Raw genomic sequence first — 27,220 nt, 5'->3', positions numbered from 1 at the left:
TGCGGCAGGACCATGTTGCTGCTTTTTGTTGTTCTTGGTGGTTAGTTTTCCCAGGCAGGAGTCTCACTAGCTTATAATTACGAACAACGTACCCTGATTGGTTCTCTCATAAGCAGGTAGCCCTTCTGAAGTCAAGAGAGACGTGCAGGCTATAAACCCTTGTGGCCTTAACAAAACAAGGACTTTAAGAGACAAGGTGGCTGACAAGCAGAGGCTGGTCAGAGAGTATGCAGAGGGAGGGAAGTTTCGAGAGAATAGGGGCAGGAGGATGGATGGCCAGAATGGGGCAGTAGAAGACAGTTCAGGGAAGGGGAGAGGAACTCAGGTTGCATTCATTCATTCATTCATTCATTCATTCATTCATTCATTCACTCATCTAGTGCCAAACATACCATGCCCTCCTGAGAAGCCCCAGCTGTGCTCGTGGTCTAGCCAGGGAGACCAACAAGTAAAGGGTCAACTGCAAAGCCACAGGATCAGTGAGAAGAGAAAGTTAAGCCCTGGGGCACCAGTCAGCAGCTCTCCCAGCCTTGGGAGGACAGGGCAGGGAGGGGAAGAAAGAAGGCTGGGAGCTTCCTAGGAGAGGGAGGAGACTGGGCCAAACTGTGCCTCCGGCAAAGGAGGAGGTGGGGAGAGCAGGGGGAGGGGAGCCTGGCAGAAGTGTTTATCTGCAGGGCTAGAGGAGAGCAGTCACCCAGCCTCTCACAGGAAATCTCCCAGACTGGGGGATGAGCCGGAGCCTGGGGGGATGGGGCTCAGCACTGCTGCCCCAAGGCCTGGGAAAGCTCTATTTCCTCCAGGTCAGGTTGCCTGGGGCCAAGCTCACTCTGGCCTTAGTTTCCCCACTGTGCCTGGAGAGAAGGAAGCCAAAGACTTTGAGCTCTAGGGATGAAAGGCTCAGCCCATGCCCAGACCACCTGTAAAATAGCGCGAGTGACGCCGCTGCTCTTTTTGGCTGGTTAGTAGCCTGATCACCTTTGAAGATGAAACATGTTTGGGGCTAATGAGGAGTCAGTTGGCTAAGGTGGGAGCAGGGCTGGGCTGTGGGAGCCTGCCCCACCTGGCCCCTCGTGGTCAGCACAGCACCCGCCCACGGGGACGGAACTCTTCCCATTTCTGGGCAGACCCACGTGCCCGAACCAGCCCCACCGCCTCCCTTTACCAGGCCAGTGCCCTTTCCTTCCTCTGTTCTAGGCTGGGATCAATCCTAGGTAGGCTCAAGCTGCAGCAAAGGCCTTGGAGAACTACGTTGGCCTCATGTGTCCCCTTCATTTGCCCTTAGACCCATGTGTCCTCTTCATTGCCCTGGGCTGGGCCAACACCCTAACTCTACACTTTTGGGGCATCCTGTTGAGACATACTGTTTCCTCCATGTTTCCAGGCCAAACGGGTCATTTCCAATATGGCAGCTGACAAGGGACACACAGCTTCCTTTATGTGCATGAGAACAGTGCTCAAAATAAAGGATACCCTCAGCCTACTTCTCCTCTCTTTCCCTGGTTGCTGAACAGACATTTGCTACCAGATGGGCTCCTAAAAACAAGGAGCCAAGTGGAAGCCTCTGGCTTGGCAGGCCCAACTCTGCTGGGCGCAGTCACAGGAGTGGCCTCCAAAGTGTCTGCAGTGCACACTCCTCACTGGGCCGATCTCTTCTGCTACCACTGCCCCTTCTTCCTCTCTCCTTTTTCCTTCCCCTAGCCCAGTCTGGCCCCTGCCCGCTTGTGTCCTGCTCAGACAGACTCTTCCTGCCCATGGGCTGACCCCACCTCTTTCTAGAGGCCCTGGAACATCCAAACAGCCTCCGCAACCAGCTCATTTCCCAGGAAATAGATAGGAAACGAGAACAGGGTGTGCACACAGCTCACATTCTTCTGGGAGGCAGGCAAGAGCCTCGTAAATGCACTAATATTAGGTATGGCTAAAAGATAACCTTACCTACATGTTCCAGAAGAGGTGCTTACACCTGGGATTATCATATCTTCTTAATGGTTCATTTGTGTTCATTAAGTAAATTAATTTATTTATCTGATTTGCAGAGCAATGCCCAAAGGGTGGACTTCTGGATCATCAACATCCAACCTCGGAGTGAGCTTTTGGAATTAGCACTTTCCTAAATTAGGAAGATCTGTATCTCCACTCTTCATCCTTCGAGGGATGAAGCTCACTGAGATCCACACAACCCCCACCCTCCTCATCTCACAGAGCCAGGCTCGGAGCTCCCACTCAGAAGCCCCTAAACCCCTCGACCACTGCACCTGCCTGATAATCACCCCAAAGGTCCACAGGCCTCATTATTCCAAACACCACAACCTGCAGGCTCCGGGGTACCTCTTTGCCCCAGACTCCCACCAAAGCAGAGATTCTGGGAAAGCTGGGCAATGTCTGGAATATCAATTAGGAAGAACTGGGGAAAGGCCAAGGGCTCAGCCTCAGTGGCAACCACAGAGAATAACAGGGAGGAGGCACCCAGCTCTGTCCTAGGAGCACAGAATGCCTGTCACATCTGGACATTTCTTTCTAGCCCTGCTTCCCTCACCAGCATTATTTCAGTGCCTGCATCCTCTCTAAACTGTGCTGTAAGACAACAGGGCACCCCAAGGCAGGCAAATCTATATGGGAACATAAAGAAACCAGCAAAACCCAGGAGCAGGTCCAGTGGGACTCATGCCTGTGCCACTGAGCCTCTGTGAGGGGCATGGGCAAGGGCCCTAATTATAGGCTATGCAGGGATGGTGAGCCCCTCCTCTCACCAGAGGGAGGCAGCCTGCTGGAATAGTAAAGGCCCTGGGGTTTTAGGAGGACTGGCAGCAAGAAGGCCCTAGAGGCTTGCAGTGTGGACAACCCTGCCTTCCCCACTACCAGGAGGTGTGGCACCCTGGCAGAGGTAGGCAGGTGCTGCATGCTCACCTTGTGGTCTAGTTCAGCACTGGTCTTTGGCTGTTGCTCCTGGCAGGGTGGAGAGGTCTTAGAGCCCAGATACTGTCTGAGGGACGATGGCCTCATGAGGCTCAGAAGCTGGCCAAGCAAAGACAGCTGGGGAGGAGAAGAGAGGCTGTCACACGGTGGGTGCCTAGGACACTCGGCTGGCACTAGCAGGTCAGTGCATGGGCTCTGGAGCCAGACCACCAGCTTCCACCACCTGGATGCACCTCTCACTGACACGCTGTGTGGTCTCTAGGAGCCCGAGACAAAATGGAGACAACCCCAGGAGAGGAAGGCCACGCATGCACATGGTGCCTAGCACAGGCTCAGCCTTCCCTTGAAGGAGCGAACTAAGATCTCTGTAGGCTGGCTGTTTGGTCCACTTCCCTGGAGCAATCACTCGGGGCTGTAAGAACCAAGGCCAACAAAGTGGGCAAGATCCCTCCTACCCAGAGCTGCTGCTCAGGCCTCTCATGTCCGTCTCTTCGCTGAACTTGCTGTGGGGACTGGAGAGGTTTACGGAGGAGCAGAGGCTGTGTACCTTCTGCCACCCCCTCTAATGACTGCGCTTGCTCCACATCATTCTGCCTGCCCCCGTTTCTCCGCCCCCGCCCTTTTCCTTCCAGGGGATTTTAAAGCAAATGCAAACATTGTATCATTTTACCCATAAAGAGCTTCTAACTGAAAAGGATAAGGATTTCTCTCCCAAGCATGGTCACAGCATCGTTCTCCTGCCCAACATTACCAAGAATTCCTTATGTGGTCTAACACTATGTTCAGTTTTCTTTGATTATCTCAAAGATGTCCTAACCAGTTGAACTGCTGGAATTGGGATTCCCTACAAGGTCCACATGCTGCATTTGGCTGATACGTCATTTAATCTGCCAGCCATCCTACCACCCATGTAAATTGCACCCCAACCCCTGCACAAATGGGAGTGCCCCCACTCTTCCCAGGAACAGGGCCCGCAGGAGTCCAGGTGTCTGCAGTGAGCCACCCCTGCACCTGGTTTGGGTAGCCTGGGCTCAATGGCTGCCCTGGAGCTAACTTGTGGCTGGGGCACAAGGCAGGCAGTTCCTGAGCCCCTGGCCCCCCCAGGGGCCAAATTGCAACTCTAGGAAAGCGGCGGGCGGGGGGGGGGGCGCTGCTGCTGATCAAAGAATCAAGAGCCAGGGGCATTCAGAGAGGCACCGTCTTTTTAGATGTAGCAGGTGTAGGCTGGCCAAAAGGACTTAGGTCCAAGCGCCTGAGTTCCCTGCTGGAGCCCAGCCTTCCCCAGCACACCTGGCATCCTCCCCCCCAATTCACCCGCGGACACCTGCTCAGCACCTCAGCTGGCCACAGGCTCAGACAGCTCACAAGAGCAGCTGGGCTGAGGGCTAGGAGACAGGCTTGAGGCCTTGGCCCCTGGATGGGGGCCAGATCTTCTTGGCCTAGTGTCTCATCCCTTTAGGAAGGGAGAGGAGGAGGCAGAGAAACAGAGAGAGACCAAGAGAAAGAGAGAGGGAGAAGGTTCTGGATGGAGAGAGGCACCATCTGGAGCTTCACTAAAACCAGAGCTGTGCTGTCTTGTTCAGGCTTTGCAAGGCTGGGGATAGTTTCCAAAAGGGCCCTGCCTCCTCTGGGATCACAGCTGTGCAAGCACAGGGGCCAGGCTCTGCAGCCCACACCCCCAGAAGCAGTCCTCCGGCAGGCAGCCTCGCCCCAGGACCCTCCCTGCTACAGGAGCCGGGGCTGGGGCTGGGGCTGGGGCAGGGGCAGGGCCCACAACTGCAGCGCCACGCTCCTATGTTTTTGCTCTCTGTGAAAACAGCTTCACCCTGCTCAGCGCAGCAAGCTGGGCCTTCTGATTGCTTACTCTCTTTTGTTTCCAGCTCTGGCAGCCACACCCTTGTCAGGGATAAGGGCATATTTGGACCGTGTGCATCCCAGCAGGGCTGGGACCTGACACTGCACCACCCCACCTCACCCCCACTGCTGGAAGCTGTCTCTGCAAACACTCAGCCCATTTGGACAGACACCTCCAGGCAAGAGGCAAATGATCACCCAAGAAGGCAGGCCTCCACTGGTCCTGTCAGTCTGCCTGGCAGGAGGAGGAGGAAGAGGAGTTCCAGCCAGGCAACTGCCCACATGGCTGGTCACTCCTGTGCTCAGCCCCTGGCGGTGCTTCTATCTGCCCCGTGGAGACGGCCGGCCGGGATCTTAAGTGTCAGTGAGGCTCAGGTGGCCCTGCTGCTCCCAGCAGCCTATGCTCTGACAGGGCCCTCTGACCAGACACGCACAGCTGCCCCCATCTCCCTTCCAGCCCCAGCTCCTTGTCTAGGCTGCCGTCCACACCACCCACACCTGCCAATCCCCTCGCCCTGAACTACTTTTGTTTCCTATCACATGTACCACCCCCTAACACATTATGTAATTTACTTGTTTATTGTGTTTATCACCTGTCCCCCTCACTAGAAGGTAAGGCCTCCTAAGGCAAGGTTTGTTCACTGCAGTGTCCCCCATGTCTAGCACAGCACCTGGCATGTGGTGTGTGTGTTTCATTAGCACTCATTAAACAAACAATGAATGAACGGCAGGGCAGGACTGCAGGCAGCCTCTCCCTAGGCGATTCAGACCTTTGTCCTCTTCCATTTTGGCCACTTAAAGCCCATGTTTTCCAGACTCCAAACTGGAAGACGTGGTTTGACAGAAGAGGTTTGCTGTGTTGCAAGAGATGGCCTGGGGTAGGAAGCAAAATCCCGACTTGTCTCCAAACCTGTTCTACCTGCGTCTTGCCTATCTCGGTAAAGGGCTTCTTCATCCTACCAGTGGCCTAGATCCTGGAGCCCTCCTTATCTCCTTTCTCTCACATCTCGTGTCCTACTGGCTGTACTTGGGAAATGCACCTAGAGTCCTACCACTTCTCACTACCTACAACGCTATGTCCCCAGGCCAAACCACCATCATCTCTTACTGGAATTACAACAATGACCTGTGCTCAATACAGCAGCCTTTCAAAATATTTAATGAATCAGATTCTGTTCCTCTTATCAAAACCTTCCAAAAGCTCTCCATTTCGACATGAAAGTCAAAGCCTGTACCACGTTCCTGAGGCTCTGGTAGACTGAATCCCTACTTAACTATCTGACCTCAATTTCTACTACTCTGTCCTTGGTCCTCTGCTCCAGCCACAATGGCTTCTATTTTTCCTCCAACCTAAGAGAACTCTGCCTGCCCCAGGGATTTTGCACTTGCTGTTTCCAGTGTGGAATGCTCTTCCCCAAGAAACTTGCTTGACTTCAGCTCTGTGCATACATGTCCCTATCTCTCAACATTCTGTCTCCTCTTTATCTGGCTTTATTTTTCTCTAGAGCCCTTATCACCATCTAGTATGCCAAATGTTTACTTCTTTCGTGGTCCCTGTGTTCATCTCCCCCGGGGACCATGAATTTCACAAGGGAGGGACTGAGTTCTGTTCGGGGCTATATCTTCAGTGCCCTGAGCAATGTCTGGAGCACACTGGTGCATGAGGTCAAAACCCAGCTCTTTCTGGGATAGTCCCAGGATTCCTAGGAACAGGAAGCAGGCCTGAAAAATACAAGTTTTGCATTTTATATTCTCCTGGAAAATACAAGTTTTGGGGGTGCTGCATCCTGACCACCTACAGAAGTCCTTTCCCTCTAATTCAGTTCTTCAGCTCCTGTTTCTAGGGCTTCAGAATGCAGCCTGAGACAGAGAGCCATGCCAGCCAGGGATCAGCAGCTCCTCCTGCCCAGCAGTGCCCTGAGAGGCCTCTGCCCAGGCACTTACCCCAGATCCTCTCCTAGAGGAGTCAATTCTCAGCCCTTAGACTGAGCCTTAGACGCAGCCCTAGACTCCCCTTCATAGTCAATCTATTGATAAGATCTATCAAACATTTACACATCGATGAAGGAAGCTGAAGAGACAGCGCTTGTCCTCCTATCTGCCACTTAGAAATAAAGCTCAAGGGAGCAGCGGGGCATGTTCAGCATGAAGTGGCAGGTGTAGCCCAGTCTGTCACCACAATGAGAGCTGAGGAAGGGGCTGGAGAAATGGAGACAGCATGCTGCAGTGCTCAAGGACAAGGACTCTGGAGTCAAATCCTAGCTCCAAGCTGTATGACCTGAGAAGTCTAACTGTGCCTGCCTCAGTTTCCCCATCTGTAAAAAACATCTGATGATAACAGCCCTTTACTGCCTGGGACTCCTATGAGAGGTAAGCTCTGAGAACAGCAGCTGGGAGATGGCCAATGCTGTGCAGCGTGTTAGTTACCGCTGTCTTGGTTGGGATGTGATGGTGGAAAGGAAGGAAGGCCAGGGCACAGAGCTGCGTGCAGAGGGTGCTGGGTCAGCCTGCGAGGAGGGGGAGAAAAATAAGCAGCGCAGGCAGGCCACAGGGAGGAGAAGTTGGGAAAGGGGGCATGAGAGTTTGATGTGGGCAGCTGTGGGGCCAAGGTGGCCCTTTGAAGGCAAGGATCCGTCTGACAGGCCAGACTGGAAAGGGGAGCACCTGTAGCCTGGAGACCTGGAAGGCCTGCACGGCAGCCCCAGGCCTGCAGCAGAGATGGGGGAAACACGCGGGGAGGGCCTGGGGCAGGCCCCAGCTGGTTCTTCCTCTCCTGGAGCCAAGCTGAGGCTGGTGCCTGCCTGCAGACCCTCCCCTCTGCAACACAAGCACTGACTCAGCCTCCAAGACCTGGCTCAGGACACCTTCTCTGGAAGCCACTTCACTGCCCTCGAGCACACTTAGTCACTGTGCTCTCAGCCCACCTTGCTCACACCCTCTCTTCTGAGGGTGGTTCCTGGTGCAGAGCCTGGCACAGAGGCGGTGCTCAGCCAGGGTCTCCTGGACACACAGGCACATGGTGGGCATGTGGGCGACTAGTATGGTTAGAAAGGCCTGGAACTGGGCGGGGTGGGCCCTGGGGAGCAGCTGGTGGGCTCCCGGGCCAGTTTTACCCTGGCAGGGGCAGAGCCCTGCTCACTGCCTCCCTCCAAGGGCCTGCCTGGGCCAGACAATCCATAGCACTTCCCCTCCCAGCTCTCTGGTCCCCATCCTGCTCCCCTCACTCTCCTATGCACAGGCTCTAGCCAATAAAAAACACATCAAAACAAAGCCCAAGCCTTAAATTGACTCTGATGCTTGAGCCACACTTTGTCTTTCTGGTCTCTCCAAACACTGCAGGTAGGCAGCTGCTCCCCTCCACCCATAGCTGTCTTGCCTTTCCTGATCTTGATGCTCTGGCCTTTCCCCTCTGCTCTGCTGACCCTGTGCTCTGCTTTCCTTGGGGCTTGGTGACCCCCATCTGCCCTTCAGAGCCCTCTGGGACCACTTGGGTCTTGTCTGCCTGCTACATCTCTGCCTGCCACCACTCCTAATTGCTTGGCACCCCCAAAACACTGATTGGTTCCTCCTCCTTCACAGAGATGCTCTGTCATCAGGCTTTCTCTTGTGTGAAGTGACCCCAGTGCAGGCCACTTGCTCACCCACCCCTCCCCAGGTCTCTGGGGAAAGAGAACTTCCTCTTGCACAGTCCAGAAACTCAATCTCAGGCTCAAGTGTGCACTGAGTTCCTATGTGTGCTAGGCATTATGCTTGGTGCCAACAGGCAGAGGGGAGCTGAAGCATTTGGTCCTTGTACTCAATGAGCTGCTGTTGAGGTCTGTGTGTATGTGAACACAGACCCTGAACAAATAAATAGGAAACTATCAGGAGGTAAATACAAATAAAAACAGGTAAATATAAGTAAAATTTAAAACAGGGTTACAGTGCCAGGGCACTTCAGGTTGGGTGGTCAGGAAAGGGTTCCAGGTGGAGGTGACATTTTAGCAGGAACTGGAATGACAAGAAGTTTCAGCCCTGCTAAATCCTCGGAGGCAGAGTATTTATGGCAAAGGGGGCAACTGGGGCAGAAGCCAGGCCGAGCCCACTCTGAAAAGCCAACCCAACCAGTCAGCTTTCTGGGCTCCCGCCCTACAATCATGGCATTGCAGACTCAGCTATATTGTCCAGGCTGCCCCAGGATGTGCTGGAACATTCTCTCAGCACTCTGGGCAAAAGGTTATGCAGGCTTCCCTGTACACCTCTACGAAGAGAGACACACAGCCCTTCACAGGGACTGCCTTGCCCGTCTTGTGCTGCTGAGCCAGAGGGTTCAGGTGTACCCAGCAACTATTCTGGGATCCCTCCCATCTCTAGGAGGCAGCCAGGGAGCATGCTCAGTCTCCGGTCCTTGGGCTGGCTGTGACCCATGCTGCCCGCCCTCCCCACCCCCCATCGCCCCAAGCTGCACCAAGGCTGTGGTCAGAGCTTTCTGGAGAGAAGGGGAATGGGGAAGGATGACAGAGCTGTACTTCTCTCGCTGTTCCAAGAATGCCTAACACTGGAAAAGGAGAGGCACTAGGCATGAGTAGTTTTAAGTGTGTAGTGTTTGTTTTCATCTTCACTGTTTTTTTTCCTACATATAAAAAGTAACATAAGTGGGGGCCGGGGGACGAGGGAATGGGAACTTGTGTTTAATGGGTACGAAGTTTCTATTTGGGAGGATAAAAAAAATTTCTGAAGGTGGAAGATGGTGATGGCCGCACAATGTTGTGAATGTACTTAGAGCCACTGAATGGTTGAATTCTACACTTAAAATTGTCACGATGGTAAACAAAAAACAAAACAAAACCTAAACATTAAAGTGGTAAATTTTATGTTATACATATTTGACAAGTAAAAAAAAAAAAAAAAGTAACTCATGCTCCCAACACACTGCTCTATCCTTAGTTCCTAGTACACAGAAGGCATGCAAAACAAGAGCCATTGAGTGCAAGGAAGGATAGGAGTGAAAAATTCAAACTCAATTTGGCTCTCCTGGCCTGAGGCCCCCAACCTTTGGGAAAGGCCTCAGGAGCAGGCAGGCCTCCAGGGGAGCCCTTTGCTCACCCGCAGGCTTCCTGGGCCCAATGGATGCTGCCCAGCTGAGGGAAAGACTCACCTGGGCCTTCTCTTGCCAGAGAAAGAGCGTCTCTTGCTGGTCCAGCATCCGGGCAATGACCATGAGGCTGAGCTGGCTTCGAAGCTGCCTGTGAGGGAAGAAGTAAGAGGGACTGAGGGGTGCGACACTCTGAGAGCAGGTGGGCTTGAAGTCCACACGGGGGCAGGATGCCTTCCGAGCAGTGAACATTGGAGAGCTGTGTTGTCTGGACTACTGTGACTTACTCTTTTGGTTTATAACAGTATTTAGTTTAGAAGCAATAAAACGTGATGGGAAGGTTTAAAAATAAGCAAAAGGAAAAAAAAAATAAAGTCACTTTAATTTCAGAGGCTGGCACGGTGGTTTTTCTTAGTTGGTCTTTCTCTTTGAATATCTATGCTTATCTGTGGCTACACAGAGATGGGCAATGTTCAGCTGCTTTTGCACAGACCTTTGCCTTTTCTGTCCTTTGCAGCATTTGAATCTTTCAGCCCATGTAGGGTAATAGAGAGTGGGGCTCAATTTTGTTTTTTTTTCACTCAGCATCCAGTGACTTTCCTTTGGAGAAACTGCTCCCACCCAGGGTGCCCCCAGGGTGGGCCTGGGAGCCACTGAGAGGTAGTGTTGGTGCCCTGGTTGGAATTATCAGCAGTGTGTGTGCCTTTCCAGCAGGGCCACTGATCTGATAGGACGTGATCCTACACTTGTTGGTGACCATCCTGCCTCCTTGTGCGAGAGCCTTGAGGATGAATCAAGCAGAGACAGAGGACAGGGACAGAGCTCTGATCACACCCAGAGCCTGCTGTGCCTGAGGCCCCAGCCCCTGGACCAATCGGTAGGTCAACTGGTCACGTGAGCCAGTAAAGTGCCTTTGGCTCCAGTCAGTTTGGGCTGGACTTGTGAGTCTAGCACTCAACAGTCTTAACCAATTCACTCTCACTAGAGATGGGGCTAATATCTGCTCTCTTCAGGAGTGAAGACCTCTGATGGGGATTTCAGACGCTAATGTTCTGGGATCTGATTTTCATGAGGGCTGGAGGGAGCAGAAAGGGAAGAGAAGAGGGGAGTGAAGACCAGAGGATGGGGCAGGGGTGGCAGCGGGCTGAGAAGGCTGGAGGGAGTGATGGGAAGAAAGGTCAGGGGCCCCTCCTCTGCCCATGCTCCGTGTCACTGCCCACTTCCACCACAAGGCTTGCATTTCTCTTGCACCTCCATAGACTGTGGCCCCCCATGGGCAGCAGATGTCAGCGCCCGGCATGGACCTTGATGTGGCCCCAGTCCCCATTTCCTGCAGACAGCCACCATCAGAGGAAGCAAGTGAGGCTATTTCTTCTATTCCCTAAAGCTAGAGGGAATAGAAGAAACATGAAGGAAAACACTTGGGCCAGAATGAGCTCCTTAGAGGAGAAGTGCACTCAGGGAAGGGCATTGTTGGAGGGACCCCCATAGGTGTCCTCAGCCACCTTCCTGGAAGGACACCACATGAGACTGAGGGGATATTGGGAACAGCCTGCTATAGGCAGCACTGGGAAATGCCGAGCAAGTACTTCAGGGAGGCAGGATCCAGCCCCGCCACGTCAGCACTTAGTGGTCTGGGCTCCATTGTGGCTGCCCAGGCCACATGTGAGAGAGGCTCCTGGGTGATGGGGAACTGGGGCGAGGCGGGGACGGCTCCTCGAACAGCTCCTGTGGGGCTGAGCAGGTGGATGCAAGGGCCTTGTTGATTTTCTTAGCACTGAGTCATGGAAGTCAGAGGAATCGACAAAGCAACAGGCTCTTGATTAGAAAAAGAAATAAACAGCGGGCAACACCATCACACACCAGCAAGGAGAGCCTGAAAAGGACAGGAGATGCACAGTGCTGGTGAGGGTATAGGGCAACGGAGCAGCTCACACACAGCAGGTAGGGAGTTCAAATTGTATATCCACTTTGAGAAACCGCTTGGAAGATCCACTAAAGATGAACATATCCTTGCCCCATGCCCTATCAATCCTACTCCGAGGTGCACACATACACACGTACACACACACGCACATGAGATATGCCACTCTTGATATGCTGGCAGAATGCAGTCACAGATTGGGCTGGATCTACACAACTCACTCCTACGCCTAACGACAGTGAGCTGAAACTATATCCAAAGGCATGGCTGATCTTCACAGTGTCATGTGAAAGAAGTCAGATACAAAAGAATACTTGTGTATGATTTAATTTATATTTAATTTACATGAAGTATAAAAATGGGCAAATAAGCAGCCGTTGGGAGCTGGGGATAGTGGTGATGCATGGCGGGTGGGCTGGTTCTGCTCATTTTTCATTTCTTGACCTGAGGGCTGGTTTCAGACATGTTCGTTTTGTGGCCATCCACTGAGCCACACGCTGATGGTCTGTGTTCTGTTTGTATGTTGCAGTTCAATAAAACTATTACTTAAAGAAGAAATTCAGGGGCGCCTGGGTGGCTCAGTTGGTTAAGTGTCCAGCTTCAGCTCAGGTCATGATCTCACAGTTTGTGGGTTTGAGCCCTGCATCGGGCTCTGTGCTGACAGCTAGCTCAGAGCCTGGAGCCTGCTTCACATTCTGTGTCTCCCTCTCTCTCTGACCCTCCCCTGCTCACACTGTCTCTGTCTCTCAAAAATAAATAACAAACATTAAAATATTTTAAAAAAAGAAGATATTCAGCTGCAGAGTGAAACAGGATTGCCAGATTTAACCAGTAAAAAATATAGGATATCCAGTTAGATTTGAACTTCTTATAGATAAACAGAGTAATTTGCTTAGCCTAAGTTTCTCCCGTGCAATATTTGTATTTTATCTGGCATCCCAGGGAGGGGCCAGCCATTCCCAGTCCATTCCTTTATTTTGAAAGAGCAGGCAAGTGGGGAAGGGACAGAGAGAAAGAGAATCCCAAGCAAGCTCCATGCTGTCATCACAGAGCCTGATGTAGGGATCAAACTCAGGAACGTCGAGATCATGACTTGAGCCGAAGGTGACGCCTTACTGACTGAGCCACACAGGTGCCCCTCCCTGTTCATTTCTTGTTTGGAAGACCTCACGTTAACTCATGGGACCCTCCCTGACCCTCTCTCCCTTTAGCCTTGACCCCTTTCTGCAGAGCCCCTCTGCTTTCCAACCAGACCAGAAACCTGTGGAGGGGCAGCCTCATCTAGACTGCCCCTTGTGATAGAAAACAGGAGCTGCTCATCATCCTGAGTGCAGCCAGGCCCCCTCCCCTCACCCAGAGTCCCACCCTCCATTTTCTCCCTGAGCCCTGGCCACACCACACACCCCGAATGGCTTCCGCCTCACTGGCAGTCAGGACCTGCTCTCCAGCTGTTTGCCGGCAGCCCCAGCAGCAGCTGGGCCTGGAACACGGTGGGAGGTAAATGGCCCCTCTGTGCTGCTACTCCAAAGCTAGCTTGTAGCCAGAGTCAGAAGTCCTGCATCTGGGCTTCATTAATCCAAAATCCAGGCCTGTGTGGGAGCTCCTTTACCCTGCAGAGGGCTGGGAGGAGCCAACCTGGGGGTGGGGGTGCTGGCTGGCCCAGGAAGCAGAGCCGGGGTGGTTCCAGAAGGGAAGAGGCGGGCTGGGTGGGTCAGGACAGGGCTGTTGTCCAGAAAAGAAGAAAAGCACCAGAAAAAGCACCAGGTGAATGGATGAAAAAGAACCCACATCTGAGTGTGGTATGCTCCCCCTCACTGCCCCTCCCCTGCACACTGCCTTTCATTCTGATGGTCCCCTGCTTGTTAAACACGGGTCTCATTCCCCACTGGGACACAGGGACAGGGGACAGGGCCACTTTTTAATTTTAGGCTGAGAATGTACTCTACAGAGGAGAAAACACGAAGAGTCACCCCAAATAACACCCAAACTGTGCAGGGGACAAGCAAAGGAGCCGTGGGCTCAGCTGAGGGTGGCCAGGGGTTCTTCTTCTCCTAGCAGCTGCCCGACCACACCCGGCAAGGCCTCCCCAGAACTCAAACCAGGCGGACAAAGGAGGATGCAGAAGCCACGGGAGCCATCCCAGCCACTGTCATATAAGGAAACAAGCTCCAGCCCTACACTCTAACACCAGGCCAGGCCTCTGCCTCAGCCCTGCCTCTCCCTGCCCCTGCCCCCCACGGGCCTCTGTAAGATCAGGACACTGGATTAGCACTCAGAGGAATCTAAGACGCTGGGAAATCTGGAAATGACTTTCCCAAATCCACAGGCAGAGCCAGGAAGTGGAAAGCAGGCACTCTGCCTCCCAGTGTCCAGCCTTCCCTCTAGCTCCTGCAAGGGGCAGCCCAGCCAGGCACCAGGCACCAACCAGTGTGGGCACTAACCAGCGTGGGCCACTAGGATGTTGGGATAACCACACTGGTCAATGCAGCCCCCTCTGGGGCCCCTCATCTTTGCTTCCGTGGAGGGGAACCAGGCTCTGCCAAGGCTGAACTACCCTAAAAGGCCATCAGGCATCTGGCCAAAGGCGTGAGCTGCCTTTTCCACTCTCTAGGGCAGCTCAGGAAGCAACAACAGTGGCCTGTTCCGCTGGGGAAATGCTGCCCAACACCCTGCCTCAGGGCATCCCATGCCTCCCAAGCATCACAGCCACCTCTATGCCATCCACCCCTTCTTCACTTGGAGTCTGCCTTGCATGTGAGCATGTGCTACCCAGGAAAGAAGGGACAAGCCCTGGGCTTAGAGGTTAGGGTGACTTCCTTGGTAGTCTACCCAGTCATCCACACACAGGTTAGGGCACTCGTGAGTGTGGGCATGTGCAGTGCAGACAGGAAGAGATGGTAGGATGCAGCCAGCCATAGATCCTCCAGGTGGACCTCCACGTGGCAACATGAAGGATACATCTACAACAGCTCACTTGTAAGTGGATGAATCCCACCAAGTGTTGACACTATGCTGAGGAAGCCAGACATGAGAGAGAATACTCTGTACAGTCCCATTTATATATATGTTCAAAAACACGCTAAACTAATCTATGGGATAGAAGTCGAGGAAGTGGTTTCCTCTGTAGAGGGAACGCCTAGGAGGGGCTCAAGGGGACTTCTGGGGACCGGGTGACGTTCTATCTTCGGTCCTATGATACATAGTTATACATATGGTCCCCTTTGCAAAGTGCACTGAGTATCTACCTCTGATGTGTCCTTTCTTGCATGCATAACTAAATAAAAAGGTTACTATTATTTAGTAAATAAAGTTCTTATGGACAATTATGACCCAACTCCCATCCTCCTTAGCACTTTCCTTCCCTCTTTCTTTTTTGGTATTCTGATGAAATCCATAGAACCTTAGGCTTAGAAAACATCTTAAAAGTCATCCCATCTAGGCGCATCTGGCTGGCTCAATCAGTAGAGCATGCAACTCTTGATATCCGGGTCATGAGTTCAAGCCCCTTGCAGGGCACCGAGCTTAATTAAAGGGCACCTGCATGGCTCAGTCGGTTAAGTGTCCAACTTCTGCTCAGGTTGGTTCTTGAGTTTAAGCCCCGTATGGAGCCTGATTCTGTGTCTCCCTCTCTTTCTGCCCGTCTCTGGCTTGTGCTCTCAAAAATAAATAAACGTTAAAAAAATTAAAAACAAAGTCATCTCATCTAATGTGCACATGTTTAGGCCCTCAACACACCTGAGGGAAGTGGCCATATTTCCCAGTTACCTCTTCTTCAGGTGCAACAGCCACATGACTCTTTTCTCTCTTTTGAGAACTCTTTTTGCCGCTGTGGGTTGGGTCCTCCAACAACCATGGGGTTCGTCAAGATTCTAGTCCATGAGGTGCTCAGAGCTGGTCCTAATGCTCCTTTTCCCGGCTGCCCTGCGATGGTACACAGATCACAGACTGAGCCCAAAGCCTTTCCCACACATCTTGCTGTCAAATCCCATTTCCCAGATCCTGCTGTTAATTGTGCAGCTGGGTCTCTCTTTTCCTCTCAGACTGTCATTGTGGTTTGTTGAGATCTTCTGGAATCTTCCATTCGCTGTCAGTTGTATTCATGTCAGGTGTGAGTCTGACGTTGTTCCGTTAATGGCCTCATCGAGATACTGGGTCTACAGGAACAAACCTGTCAGTGAAGACAGGCCTCTCGGTGCCTGGGGGCCTGCCCTTGAGCTGGGCTCTGATGGCCAGCAGCGCCTGTGATGGCGGGCCCAGCGTTTCTCCTGTCGTCCTCAGAATACAAACGCCCTACAAAAGCCCAGACAGTCCTCTCCAGAGTACTATTCTGGTTGGCCTGTCAAAACAGAAGTGAGGCTAGTCTGGTAGGATTTATTCTTAGGAATCCTAGAAAGCAGAGCTTCCTTTTCTGTGTATGTGCTCACTAACTGTCCCTGGGGAAGGTGTGGGGGGCGCCCCAAGCCTGCCGCATGCGCCGTGCTGAGTGAAGAGAGCTCCTCCTGCCCCACCTCCAGAGGTCTCCACAGACTCAGGGCACCCCATGTGCTCCTCCCCCAGGACTGACATGCTTGTACCCACCACAGGGGACTTAAGCCCATTCCACATGGCTGGAGGCTTCCATGTAGTCTCCTCCCGTGCTGAGGCTTTAATTCCCTTCTGTCAGCAGTGGAGTTCAGATGAAAAATGATGCTCCTCCACAAAGAGGAAAGAAGCAAACTAGGAATTAGGTAGTGCTGTCCTCTCTTCATCAATGTCACCATGTCACTGCCAGCCCAGGACAGTACTTTTTTATTGAAAACCAACTTTGCAGAAGTCCCTTCTATGGGCCTTAGTTTTCTCCACTGGAGCCATCGCTCCAAGTACTTTGCCTATCTGCCTTGTTCTGGTGTCCTACTTTCCATCTTCCATATCTTTCAAAAACTGAGATCATGCTTGAGTTCTGGATGCAATCCCTGCAGTCTCTGGATACTTCCCACTTCTTTCCTCACTGGGTTCATTTGCAATCCACATTCAAAGTGTTACCACACCACCCGAGCCAGCTTTCTGTTTGCAACTGGCTACTAAAAAACCAATTCTATGCCTTTTGAGCTCTGCCCTCCAGAAGCAAGGGCTCCATAAGTAAGAGCGCAAGCGCGTGCGCGCGCGTACACACACACACACACGGGTCCCACCTCCGTTCCAGGCTCCAAGAGCCCAGAGAGCAAAGTCACATCTCCTCTCTCAAGGTGCTCCCAGCCCAAGGATGCCAAGGGTGCCAACAATCAAGGACGTGTCAGGAGATTTCTTGGGAGAGATGTCTCCATCTGAGCCTAGTTTTGAGGTCGAGGAAATGTTAACCAGACAAAGAGGAGGAGAGGGATAAGGGAAGAGGCTTCTCTAAGAAGACGGAAATGATGTTGAAAAGCTTGGAGATAATGGGGCACCTGGGTGGCTCAGTCGGTTAAGCATCCGACTTTGGCTCAGGTAATGATCTCACGGTTTTTAGTTTGAGCCCCACATTGGGCTCTGCGCTGTCAGCCTGTCAGCACAGAGCCCACTTCAGATCCTCTATCCCCCTCTCTACCCCCCCCCCCCCCCCCCCCCCCCCCCCCCCCCCCCCCCCCCCCCCCCCCCCCCCCGCAAATATTAAAAATAAAGAAGAGCTTGGTTGGGTACAAATTGTGAGTTTGGGACACTGGAGCTTAGGAGCCTGCTGGGAACATGTGAAGGGAGTTAAGGTAGGACTGGAAGAGAAGGCACTAAGGCCCTAGGACACCACTGTTTGAATTTCATCCTAAGGATAAAAGCCTGAGGGATTTTAATGAAGCAAAGGCATGATGCAGCTGGGTGTACATCTGAAGCGAGCTCACAAGGCCAGCTGGACAGTAGAGGCATGGGTCAGATGGGAGACAGCCTGGAAGGAGGCAGCAATTCAGGCGTGCTGTGGCAAAAGCGCCAGAACTGTGGGGCCAGAACTGTGTGAGGGTGATGGGAGAGGTGGTTTTTGCTAGGGGGGAGGAACTGGAAGGGATAAGAGGTGTTCCTGGGCTCCAGACAGTGGGCAGGTGCTAATGCCAACATGAAGCCAAGAAGACAGGAGAAGGGGGTGACTTCTGCTGCTTCCGAGAAAGGCACCCAGCCCCGATAAGGTAACTGTCCTCAGCAGAGGCAATTCCTGGGGTGGGCTGGCAGAGTGATACTCAGCACCTGGAGAGGGGGAGCCGGAGTTCTGAAGCAGGGCCATATGGACAGAACACTGCAGCACCCAGCCCAGAAAGCTCCCTGAGACTGTGCAAAGTGACCACAGGAGAGGGACAGGGCAGAATCCCCAGGCAAACTGAGGCTTGAGGAGCAGTGGAAGAAGACAATGGATGATGGTGAGTGAAAAGGATGGGGCAAAGAGAGGGAGGGGAATCAGGAGAATGATACTGTGAGGTCAAGGAAGAAAATGATAAGCTTGTTCCTGAGAAAAGGCCATTAGATCAGTGGTGATAAGGCAGCTTGGCCACAGTGCCAGGTGACGTGCATTTCCTCTATTCCTGGCTCTTTAGGTCACCCGCTAACATCCTCTACATGCACACGCACTCATAAAAGTAAGCCAGATCCCCTTCGCCACAACCCCTCACACTCCTGGTTTCACTGTGACCTACTTTTCCTTTGCTGCATTCTCAGCTCCAGCATGGCCCCTTGACCCCTAGACATGACCTTCATCCTGCCTCTTGTTCCTCTAGATTTTGAGACCTTCTGAATTTTGAGGGTTTTTGCACCTTGGCGGCCCCCTTCTAGAATATTCTGGCCTTGCCCACCCCCAGAGCCTGAATGTCTGTTTTCTCAGGTGAGAACCTCCTATGATGCTCGTGAGCTCTGAAGAATCCACCATGGGCAGGGTTCAGAAGGCCTGTTTGGGGTGGATGGAGTAAGGGAGAACAGGGGAAGGGGAGCTTCCTGCAGCAGCAGTTGGAGAAGGGATGTGGAGGCAAAACTGCATTCTAAGGGAGGAGATGCATGAATGTGTTAAGGAACAGCCAGTAGAGAATAAAAAGTGAAATGTACAGGAGTAAGAAGGGATGAATAAAGAAAGTCTGGAAGGGACAGGACTGTTGGGGTCCTGTCTATGAGAGGGGAGGCTGGGAGGAAAGGAAGGAGGTGAGTTGTGGGTCTACTAGGTGTGTGGGTGGCAAAGTCAATGGAGAAAGAAAGGACAGTGCTGTTTGCTGGTGTATAGAGGTTTCAGCAGCAGAAAGTGATGATGTCTGGAATCTGCTGAGGGCTCCATGGAGGTGGGCCAGCAATTCAGAGTGGGCCCTGGTCAGCCAGGAGGGGCCAGGGGCCGATGCAGGGACAGGACACATGAGCGGCACATAGGAAGGGAGTTATGACGGGACGTGGAGTCCAGGACAGGAAGGCAGCAGAGGCAGATGGACTGGGAGAGAATGAAGCGGTCTGGGGCCTGCACTGAGATGGGGATGGGAGGGCTGGGGGCTGGGGGCAGTGCGAGAGTGGGTGGGGGGACATGACACCCTACTATGGTGTGGCCCTTGGCCCTGCCCTGAAGGGAGCAAGCAGCATGGAACATGAAGGAAAACAAGGAGGGCTGGTGGAAGCCATGGTGCACCTGCATGTGCCGTGGCTCTTATCCCCACTGTACAAAGACCTGAAGGCTCTGAAGGCTGCTTTCTCCAATGGCTCCTGCATTTAGCAGCCGGCTGCTCCTTGTTGGTCAGAACTCAGCTGATCCGGCAGCTTGTTCAAGCTGGTTTCATCTTCCTCTCCACTTTGGAGGCCACCGCCAAGCAGCATACACAGGACATCTAATGAACATTTGCGGGTGGTAAAGGAGGTGGGTCCCAGAGCCTTGTGAACATCAGCTTTCAGTGGAGTGAAAGCAGCCCTCAGCCTCTGTCCTCCCCCTAAAAGGGATCCTGAGAGTGCCTGCAGAAGTTTGCTCAGAACACATACCGGAGACCCTGCACAGGGGCACCCCTTCCCACAGACCCCTGGAGCTACCCCAGAGGGGGAGTGGCCACAGTCCCATTGGCCCCATTTCAGATGGTTGGCTTCAGTATTTACTTTCATTTTTCATGGGTGAGCTCAACTCTGCCTTAAATTTACAGTGCCTCCCTCAAGTCTTGGCCAGCAAGATGGGGCCAGGGTGTGGGGTGGGGATGTGCATCACACAAATGTTGGTGAAAGTGCTCACTTTGTGCTTAACCAGGCAGTAGACTAAGAATGTGACAGAATGCACAACAGTACGCCCTCCTTCCTGGGGTCAGTCTGGGCACGGAGCCCAGTGGGGCAGCCACCAGTGAGGGCAGAACAAGGCTGCCAGCAAGCTCCTGCAACGTTGTCCCCACAGGGAGCAGGGGGCGGGGGGCGGGGGGCAGCGAACTAAAGACCACAGTGTATACGGTGTGGCTGTAAAGAAGAATTAGAAGTTCTTTCTGATCCAATTTGGAATGACTGCCAAAACATACCTTGAAGTGAAAAGAAGGGCGGAGAGAACATGCACAGAAACACGCACATGAGATAGAGGCAGGCTGGGTGGCTGGTGGGGGCACATTTTTAATATGTGCTCCATGGTGCCTTTTGAATTTCGTTCTGTTTGAATGCTTTATCTATTTAGGAAAGTAAGACAAACTTTCTAAATAAATAAATAGATGACACCCATCCTGCTGATGGACCCTGATCAGTAATTATCACCCTAGTTGATGTGTCTGTTCCAAAGGGAAGCCAGGCTGTTCCATTATATTCACTCGCGGCATATAAGGAACACTGACCAAGGGCCCTGGAGCTACAACAACACCCTGTAAAAGACACGGATTCCCGAATTCTGTTTGACTCAACTAACAGATAAACGACATCATTGATTTAGGAGATGATGAAGGTAGGCTCCAGTTTGCTTGGAAAGGTGGATAACGAAGACAAAAAAAGAAAAGTTGGTGTTGGCCTCATTTGTTCTTCAGGGGTGGAAAATATCAAGTGAGGTCCCTGTCTCACACCTCCAAAAAACAGATTCCAGATGGGATTTAGAACTAATAGCAACAAAGTTAATGTAAGTATTGGGAGAAATAGAACATAATATTTTTGTGGTTTTGGGGTGGGGAAGGCCTTTCTTTTCAAGAAAGATTCAATTAGAATCAACCCTATATATCATCCACATAACTTTTCTGTAAATCTAAATGTATTCTAAAGTAAAATTTAAAAGAACTTCACAGGGGCGCCTGGGTGGCTCAGTTGGTTAAGCGTCCGGCTTCGGCTCAGGTCATGATCTCACGGTTCATGGGTTCAAACCCCGTGTCGGGCTCTGTGCTGATGGCTAGCTCAGAGCCTGGAGCCTGCTTCGGATTCTGTATCTCCCTCTTTCTCTGACCCACCCTGCTCGCACTGTCTCTCTCTGTCTTTCAAAAAATAAACAAAAAGCATAAATTTAAAAATATAAATAAAAGAACTTCACAAACTTCAGTTCACCGAAAGATATCATGCACAAAGGTTTAAAAAGGACAATGTACAGCCTTAGGAGAAAATACAGTTCTGAAGCATATATAACAAGCAATTATCACTGTTAATAAGAAGATTGATCACCCCATAGAAAAATGGGCAAGAAACCTCAAGATATAACTTACAATAAAAGAAACACAAAAGACCACTGGCAATCAGAGAAATAAAAATTAGAATCAGAGTATGACATTTTTCACTTACCAGACTGACTAAAACTTACAAATGAAACTGGGAATACACAGTGGAGAAACATGCATTTTCATGTCCATTGGTGGTATTCTCAATTGATACAGCTTTTTTTGGAGGCCATATTTTAAATGTATATACTTTAGGACTGCTATTTCACCTCAAAGAAGAATTCATCATATAGAAATATTTGCAAAGATGTGCAAAAGCCTGTGCCCTGGAATAAATATCCAGAATGGAGGACTGGTTATATGTATACCATGGAACACTACATGGCTATGAAAAAGGATGAGGTTCATCATACACATACATATATGTAAACACACACATGCATATATATATACACACACACATATACCTACATACATGTAAGTGAGAAAAACACGTATGGATAATGTGGCCTGCTGGGAGCAAATAGGTAATTGGGGTTGGACAACATGGGGCTCTGGAGGCATTTGGACTCTGCTGTGCAAACAGGGGAGCAAGGTGAGGCAGAGACACGATAATCCATGGATCCACAGAGAGGACAGACTGTGAGAGGTGAGCAGGGACAATGCCACTACCACCATCCAGGTGAGAGATGTGATATGAAAGCAGGGGCAGGTGGGACAGACATGGCTGTGACCCAGACACACACCAGTTCTCATGAAGCTGACGTGGACAGGCAACCACAAACAAGGGTTTGGGATTTGGAGGGCAGGATTTAGGATTTAGGACAGGATTTAGGGATGAACAGGGCTAACGAGCTGCAGATGAGAGAGACTTCCAGCACTTCAGTTTCTGACTTGTGCAATGCAATGCTCTAGCTGTTTGGGGTCGAGCAGGGAGGCCTGAGGCAGAGATCAGCCTCTTGAGATCATATGGGAAGAAGTCCCACATTTCCTGGCTTAATGCAGATGGCACCCACTGAGGCACTGCTCTAGTGCTCACACCTACAGCCCTCAGAGATAGCTTCTAGAAGCCCAGTTCTTTCAAATATAGACCAACAAGTTCCCTTTCAGGACTGTGGAGAGGCCTCTCTTTCAACCAGATTCACAGGCAAGAGATTGAACTCTCCATTTCAGGACTGAATCTGAGCTCAGGAAGACTGCATTTGGCTGGACCCTGGGGATGTGGGTCTGGATGAAATGCCAAGCCTGCTTCCCGAAGCCACTCCTGAAGAGGGAGTTGCAGGGGAATGGCCCCATTGGAGGGTTGCTACAGAGGTGCCTGTGAAGGCTGGGGTCTTCCTGAAGGGTCCCAGAACAGGCCTGTCGGGAAGGGTGGGGGGGGCCATCAATCTATGTGGGAGGAAGGAAGAGGAGAGGAGATGAATGGTCTGCTCAGAGAAGGACAAGGAATCCGCTGTGGCTGTAGCCTAAAGTGGGGGAAGGAAGAAGAGAGACTGGGGCCAGGTCCAGAGACTGGACCTCATCGCCCCAAGGGGGCTGAGTTTGCTCACCTCATTCATTTACTTGAAAAAAGAACTTACAGAGTGCCATAGTATGGTCAGGCACTGTTACAGATGCTGGGTGAAATGGCAGTGACTCCACTAAGGGACCCGCTCTCCTGGACGTAATATGGAGGAGAGTCACCATAAACAAGGAACAAACAGTAGGAGAATTTCTGGCAGAAAGCCATGCTGTGCAGAAAATAAAGCAGAATGATGAACTGAGAGTTTGGGAAAGGTGTGGGGGAGGGGTAATTAGGGGACTTCCTGCAGTGGAGGTCTGAGTGACTAGAAGGAACCCTCTACCAAGAACTGGGAGCAGAAGGCGGGGTGCTGCAGTTGGAAGCTAATTGTATAAGGCAATTGTTTTGCTAATAAGATCATGTTAAGAAAATTAGGCTTTTTTTCCTTTGTAATGAACTCATTAGTGAGTTGTATTTTTAGTTCTTTCTCTCTTTAGAGATTGGGCAGGAGGGGGAGGTTTGTTGGGACTCATGGGGAAGATTCTGGATCCCTCCACTCAAGCCTGTCCCAGAGGAAGGGAGGAGTGTCAGAGGAGGTGGCCGAGGTGGAGGAGCACCCACCTGCTCCGGGAGGTCACGTCCAGGAAGAAGTGCACAAGTGCCAGCAGGTTGTGGTGGTGATCTGACACCTTGCTCAGGGTGCAGCACAGCTTCTGGAGCTGTAGAGGGAGGAGGTGTTAGGTGGGCTGTGAGAGGGCTCAGCTTCCACCCTGACTTCCCCAGCCCACGTAGCAGGCAAGCCAGAGAGTAAGATGTGGGTCAAGGAGGCCAGGGACTGGAGGGAGTGTTCCCTGGCATCCTGGTGGCCTCCAAGCCTGCTATTCCCTTTGAGTGTACTCTAGAGGCACTTCAATCCCTAGTGACAAGGCTATGTGAGGAGGCTTAGGACCTTAGAGAAGAGGCTAGAGCTTTGGGTTTGGCTCATGGTACCTTGCCTGGCCACTCATGGATGTTCTCGAGGAGCAGGAGCAAAAGCTGCTGAAGATCAGTCTTGGGCAGCAGGCGGAGCCCCACATCCAACCCAACTCGGCACAGCAGCTCAATCAGGCCCAGGAGGTCCCCATCGGTGTAGGCCCCTGGCTGGGCTAGGGCACACAATGCTAGGAACTGGAGAACAGAGAGAGTGCTAGGCCAGGGGGCATCCCTGGGAGATGGAGCTGGGCAGGAGGGGAGGGTATCGTGAGCCTCTTGGCTGTGCCAGGGAGGGATGGAGAAAAACAAGCAGCAAGGCCCAAAGTCAAATGCCCCACAGAGTACTCAGGTGGCATTTGACTTTAAGCCTTGGCGTGTGAAGGGTGTGAGCCTTCCACAGCATCAGTCCTGGCAGCTGGCATGGTGCCTCCAGTGCAACTGCTGAGTAGGTCTGAATGGCGAGCAGAAATGGGTGTGTAACTCACCTTATAGATGTAGCTCAGGCTAATGTCCAAGGCAATCTCCAGGGGGGCGTCCTGCTGCTCACTGCAGCTCAGGCTCGTGCTGTTTTCAAGGACTCTAAGGTAAGACAAAAGCAAAGTGAAGCAGATAGGAGGAGGTGAGCACAAGGGGAGAAGGGAAGCAGAAACAGGGGCCTGCCATTGCTCAAGAAGAGAGAGCCCATGGATGATGCATTCAGCCTGGGACACTGATGCCCTGTGTGTGTCAGTCATCTACCACCACATAACAAATTATCCCAGAATATAGAGGCTCAAGACCAACAAATATTTATTACATTGTGCAGTTTCTAGGAGTCAAGAATCCAAGAGCAGCTTGGCTGGGTGGTCCTGGCTCTGGGTTTCCTGGGAGGTTGACCCCAAAGTATGGGAGGTAGGGCTGTCAAAATGTCAGGCTGAAGTGGGCTGAAGGAGCTGCTTGCAAACTCACTCCAAGTTCACTCGTGTGCCCACCACCAGGCCCCCACCTAGTTGCTTGTCACACGGGGCTCTCCAAAGGGCTCCACAACATAGCACCTGGCTGCCCCCTAAGTGAATCACACCAGAGGGGGGGAATGCCAGAGACAGAAGTGCAGCTTTTACAACCTAGTCTTGGAAGTGATATCCCATCCCTTCTGCTGATGTCTATGGTCCACACAAGCCATCCAGACTCAGTGTGGGAATGAGCCACACAAGGGGAGGAATACCAGAAAGTAGGGATCACTGGGGGCTGGCTCCCAACTGCTGCCATTCCAGCTGTGAGAAATAAGCCCACCAACCCAGTCAAAGGAGGGACGTGGAGACTTGGAGCACAGTGAAGCGAGGCTTTAATCAATGTTCTTTCAAGAGTGGGTGTCTGACAAACAGGCATACCCAGGGCAGTTACAGCAGACAATTTATCTCCTAACCTGGAAGTCCCTCCGCTGGTTCCTCATTGGTTGTGTACTACAGAGGTTACAGCCTTACCCAGATGTCACCTATGCTCATGTAGGCAAAAAGTAGTCTGACTGGAACAAATGTACATTCCCTGAGGTGAAGCAGAGACTTTCAGTCCTCCTCCCTTTGTTCTTTGGTGATTGCTCATTGCAAAGCCTGTGAAATAAGCCCTCTAAACAGAGAGGGAAAGAGCCAGGAAGTGAAGTGTCTAAGGGTTTGGGATCCAGTGTGGGGGTGGGTTCTTTTTTTTTTTTTTTTTTTTTTACATATTTCCAATAGGTTGTAAACCTATTAAGTAGACAGCCCAGCTTTAATTTGGTATTTCTGAAAAAGAACCATCTGCCTTACTTCTCAGATAGCCAGGCCTCCAGCTTTAGTTTTCTGGGACTTGTAGACCAGGAAATCATACTCCATTGCCCCAAGAGAGTCTTCCTCAAAAAAGTTCTTTGTCCATACAGGTATGGAGACATTTTGCACGTACTGAAAAGTACACTACATTGTAGCTTACATGGGGGCTAATTTCCAAAGTCAGCAAGTAATATGGTGAAAGAGTAAAAATTATCATTGAGAACCCCTCCAAAGACATCACACTAACAGGCTGCCTACCAATAAGCCTAGCATGGCCAGTTTTCCCCTAGTGTGGAAACAAATCTGGTTGAGGCAAGATGAAGTTAGAACTTAAGGTCATACCCCCCAAAAAACAAAAACAGAACAAAAACAAAAAACAAAAACCAAACCTGAGTCATACTCAGGGTGGCAAGGTCCTTACAGTGAGAGAGGCATCAGTGGATACCAGAGTCGTACCACCTTTGTACAAACTTCCCAGGCATATGCTCATTGGATAAAAATCAAGCAGGACTGGCCTAACTGATTCTCTCTCTCCAGTCAAATGTATACTGTCAATGGCTGCATACTGTTGAGGTGAGCTTATGACCAGGCTCCCTGTGCTGTCTCATCCACTTCTCCACTCTTCTTAACTGGCTGGAGTTACTGGAAACAGCAGGCTCTCCACAAATGAAGATACTGATGACAGCAACACTGTTGGCAATACCAGCCTCCAGTGTAGCCACCTGACCGCTGATGAAGGAAGAGCTCCATTCCTGTGTGCTCCAATGAGAAGTCTCTGCTCTTCTTTTACTTGGCACTGGTGCTGCTTTTCCAAGGCAAAGAAGGAGAAATCCATCTCTGGGTGCCTGGGAAACTGATGCCAACAAACCAAAGTCGAGGGGGTGGGGGACTAGGACTGGGCTCGGCCATTTTCCCAGATTTTAGCATTTATTAGGGCCAGAGGATGGGTGAGGCTCGTGTCAGCACATCTGGGTGCCTTCTGGGCCCGTGTCAGTATATGAGGGTGCTCTAGTTTGCACCAGACTGTGAGCATGCATGGGGTATGGAAGCATGAGTGGGAAAGCTTTGACTTCCCAAAGGGTGGAGGCAGGCACAGAATTGACCGTGACTCTGCTGAAGAGGAATGGGCTTTCAGACAGTCTGGTGCTGCCAGAGGGAGGAGGAGTGTGGAAAACGTGAGCTGGGGAAGGAAGTGTGTGGCTGTGACAAGAACCCTCTCCTCCTTGGGAAGCAATGCCAATCTTCCCAAATGGAGAGGGCGGCGGACAGCCTCCTCGTGTGCTCCAGCATTTCCTGTGCCTCTTCTCCTTGGGAACAGCAGGCAACAGAATGGGGAGGGGGGCGGTCCCTGTTCCCTGCCTTTCCGAGGTTCTGATGAACCACTTGCCTGAAACATCTGCATCTCAGCATCGATTGATCCCCAGGCCTACATCCCCAGGCTCCCAGCAGGCAGCCATAGAACACAGGCATTCACGGCAAGCTGGCAAGCTCACTCCCCTCTTGGACTCAGCAGGTTAAGAGTGACAGGACAGTCCCACCACTGGATTCCATGAACAAAGCACTTCATCCATCCTGCCCCTCCCTTCAGCCCTGCCCCCTGGCTGGCAGGGTTAGAGCTCAGCCTGTGGCCAGCATCCAGGACTG

At 51.8% G+C, this 27,220-nt stretch overlaps 1 protein-coding gene across 2 annotated transcripts in view; it reads right to left on the bottom strand.

Annotated features, from left to right (window-relative positions):
- The window catches only part of FAM178B (family with sequence similarity 178 member B), a 109,989-nt gene that overhangs the window by 14,801 nt on the left and 67,968 nt on the right, over positions 1-27,220 (bottom strand). For both annotated transcript variants that reach the window (XM_029936214.1, XM_029936213.1), the window contains 5 exons: positions 24,281-24,374; positions 23,814-23,990; positions 23,445-23,542; positions 9,908-9,995; positions 2,908-3,033 (listed from right to left, as the gene is read on the bottom strand). In XM_029936214.1, coding sequence (XP_029792074.1) covers positions 2,908-3,033; positions 9,908-9,995; positions 23,445-23,542; positions 23,814-23,990; positions 24,281-24,374 — 583 coding nt within the window. The remainder of the gene's footprint in view (positions 1-2,907; positions 3,034-9,907; positions 9,996-23,444; positions 23,543-23,813; positions 23,991-24,280; positions 24,375-27,220) is intronic.

The sequence above is a fragment of the Suricata suricatta genome, chromosome 4, assembly GCF_006229205.1.
Source record: "Suricata suricatta isolate VVHF042 chromosome 4, meerkat_22Aug2017_6uvM2_HiC, whole genome shotgun sequence".
Taxonomy (NCBI): Eukaryota; Metazoa; Chordata; class Mammalia; order Carnivora; family Herpestidae; genus Suricata; species Suricata suricatta.
Note: the sequence above shows the minus strand (reverse complement) of the source record. Positions and strands in the feature narration are given on the sequence as shown.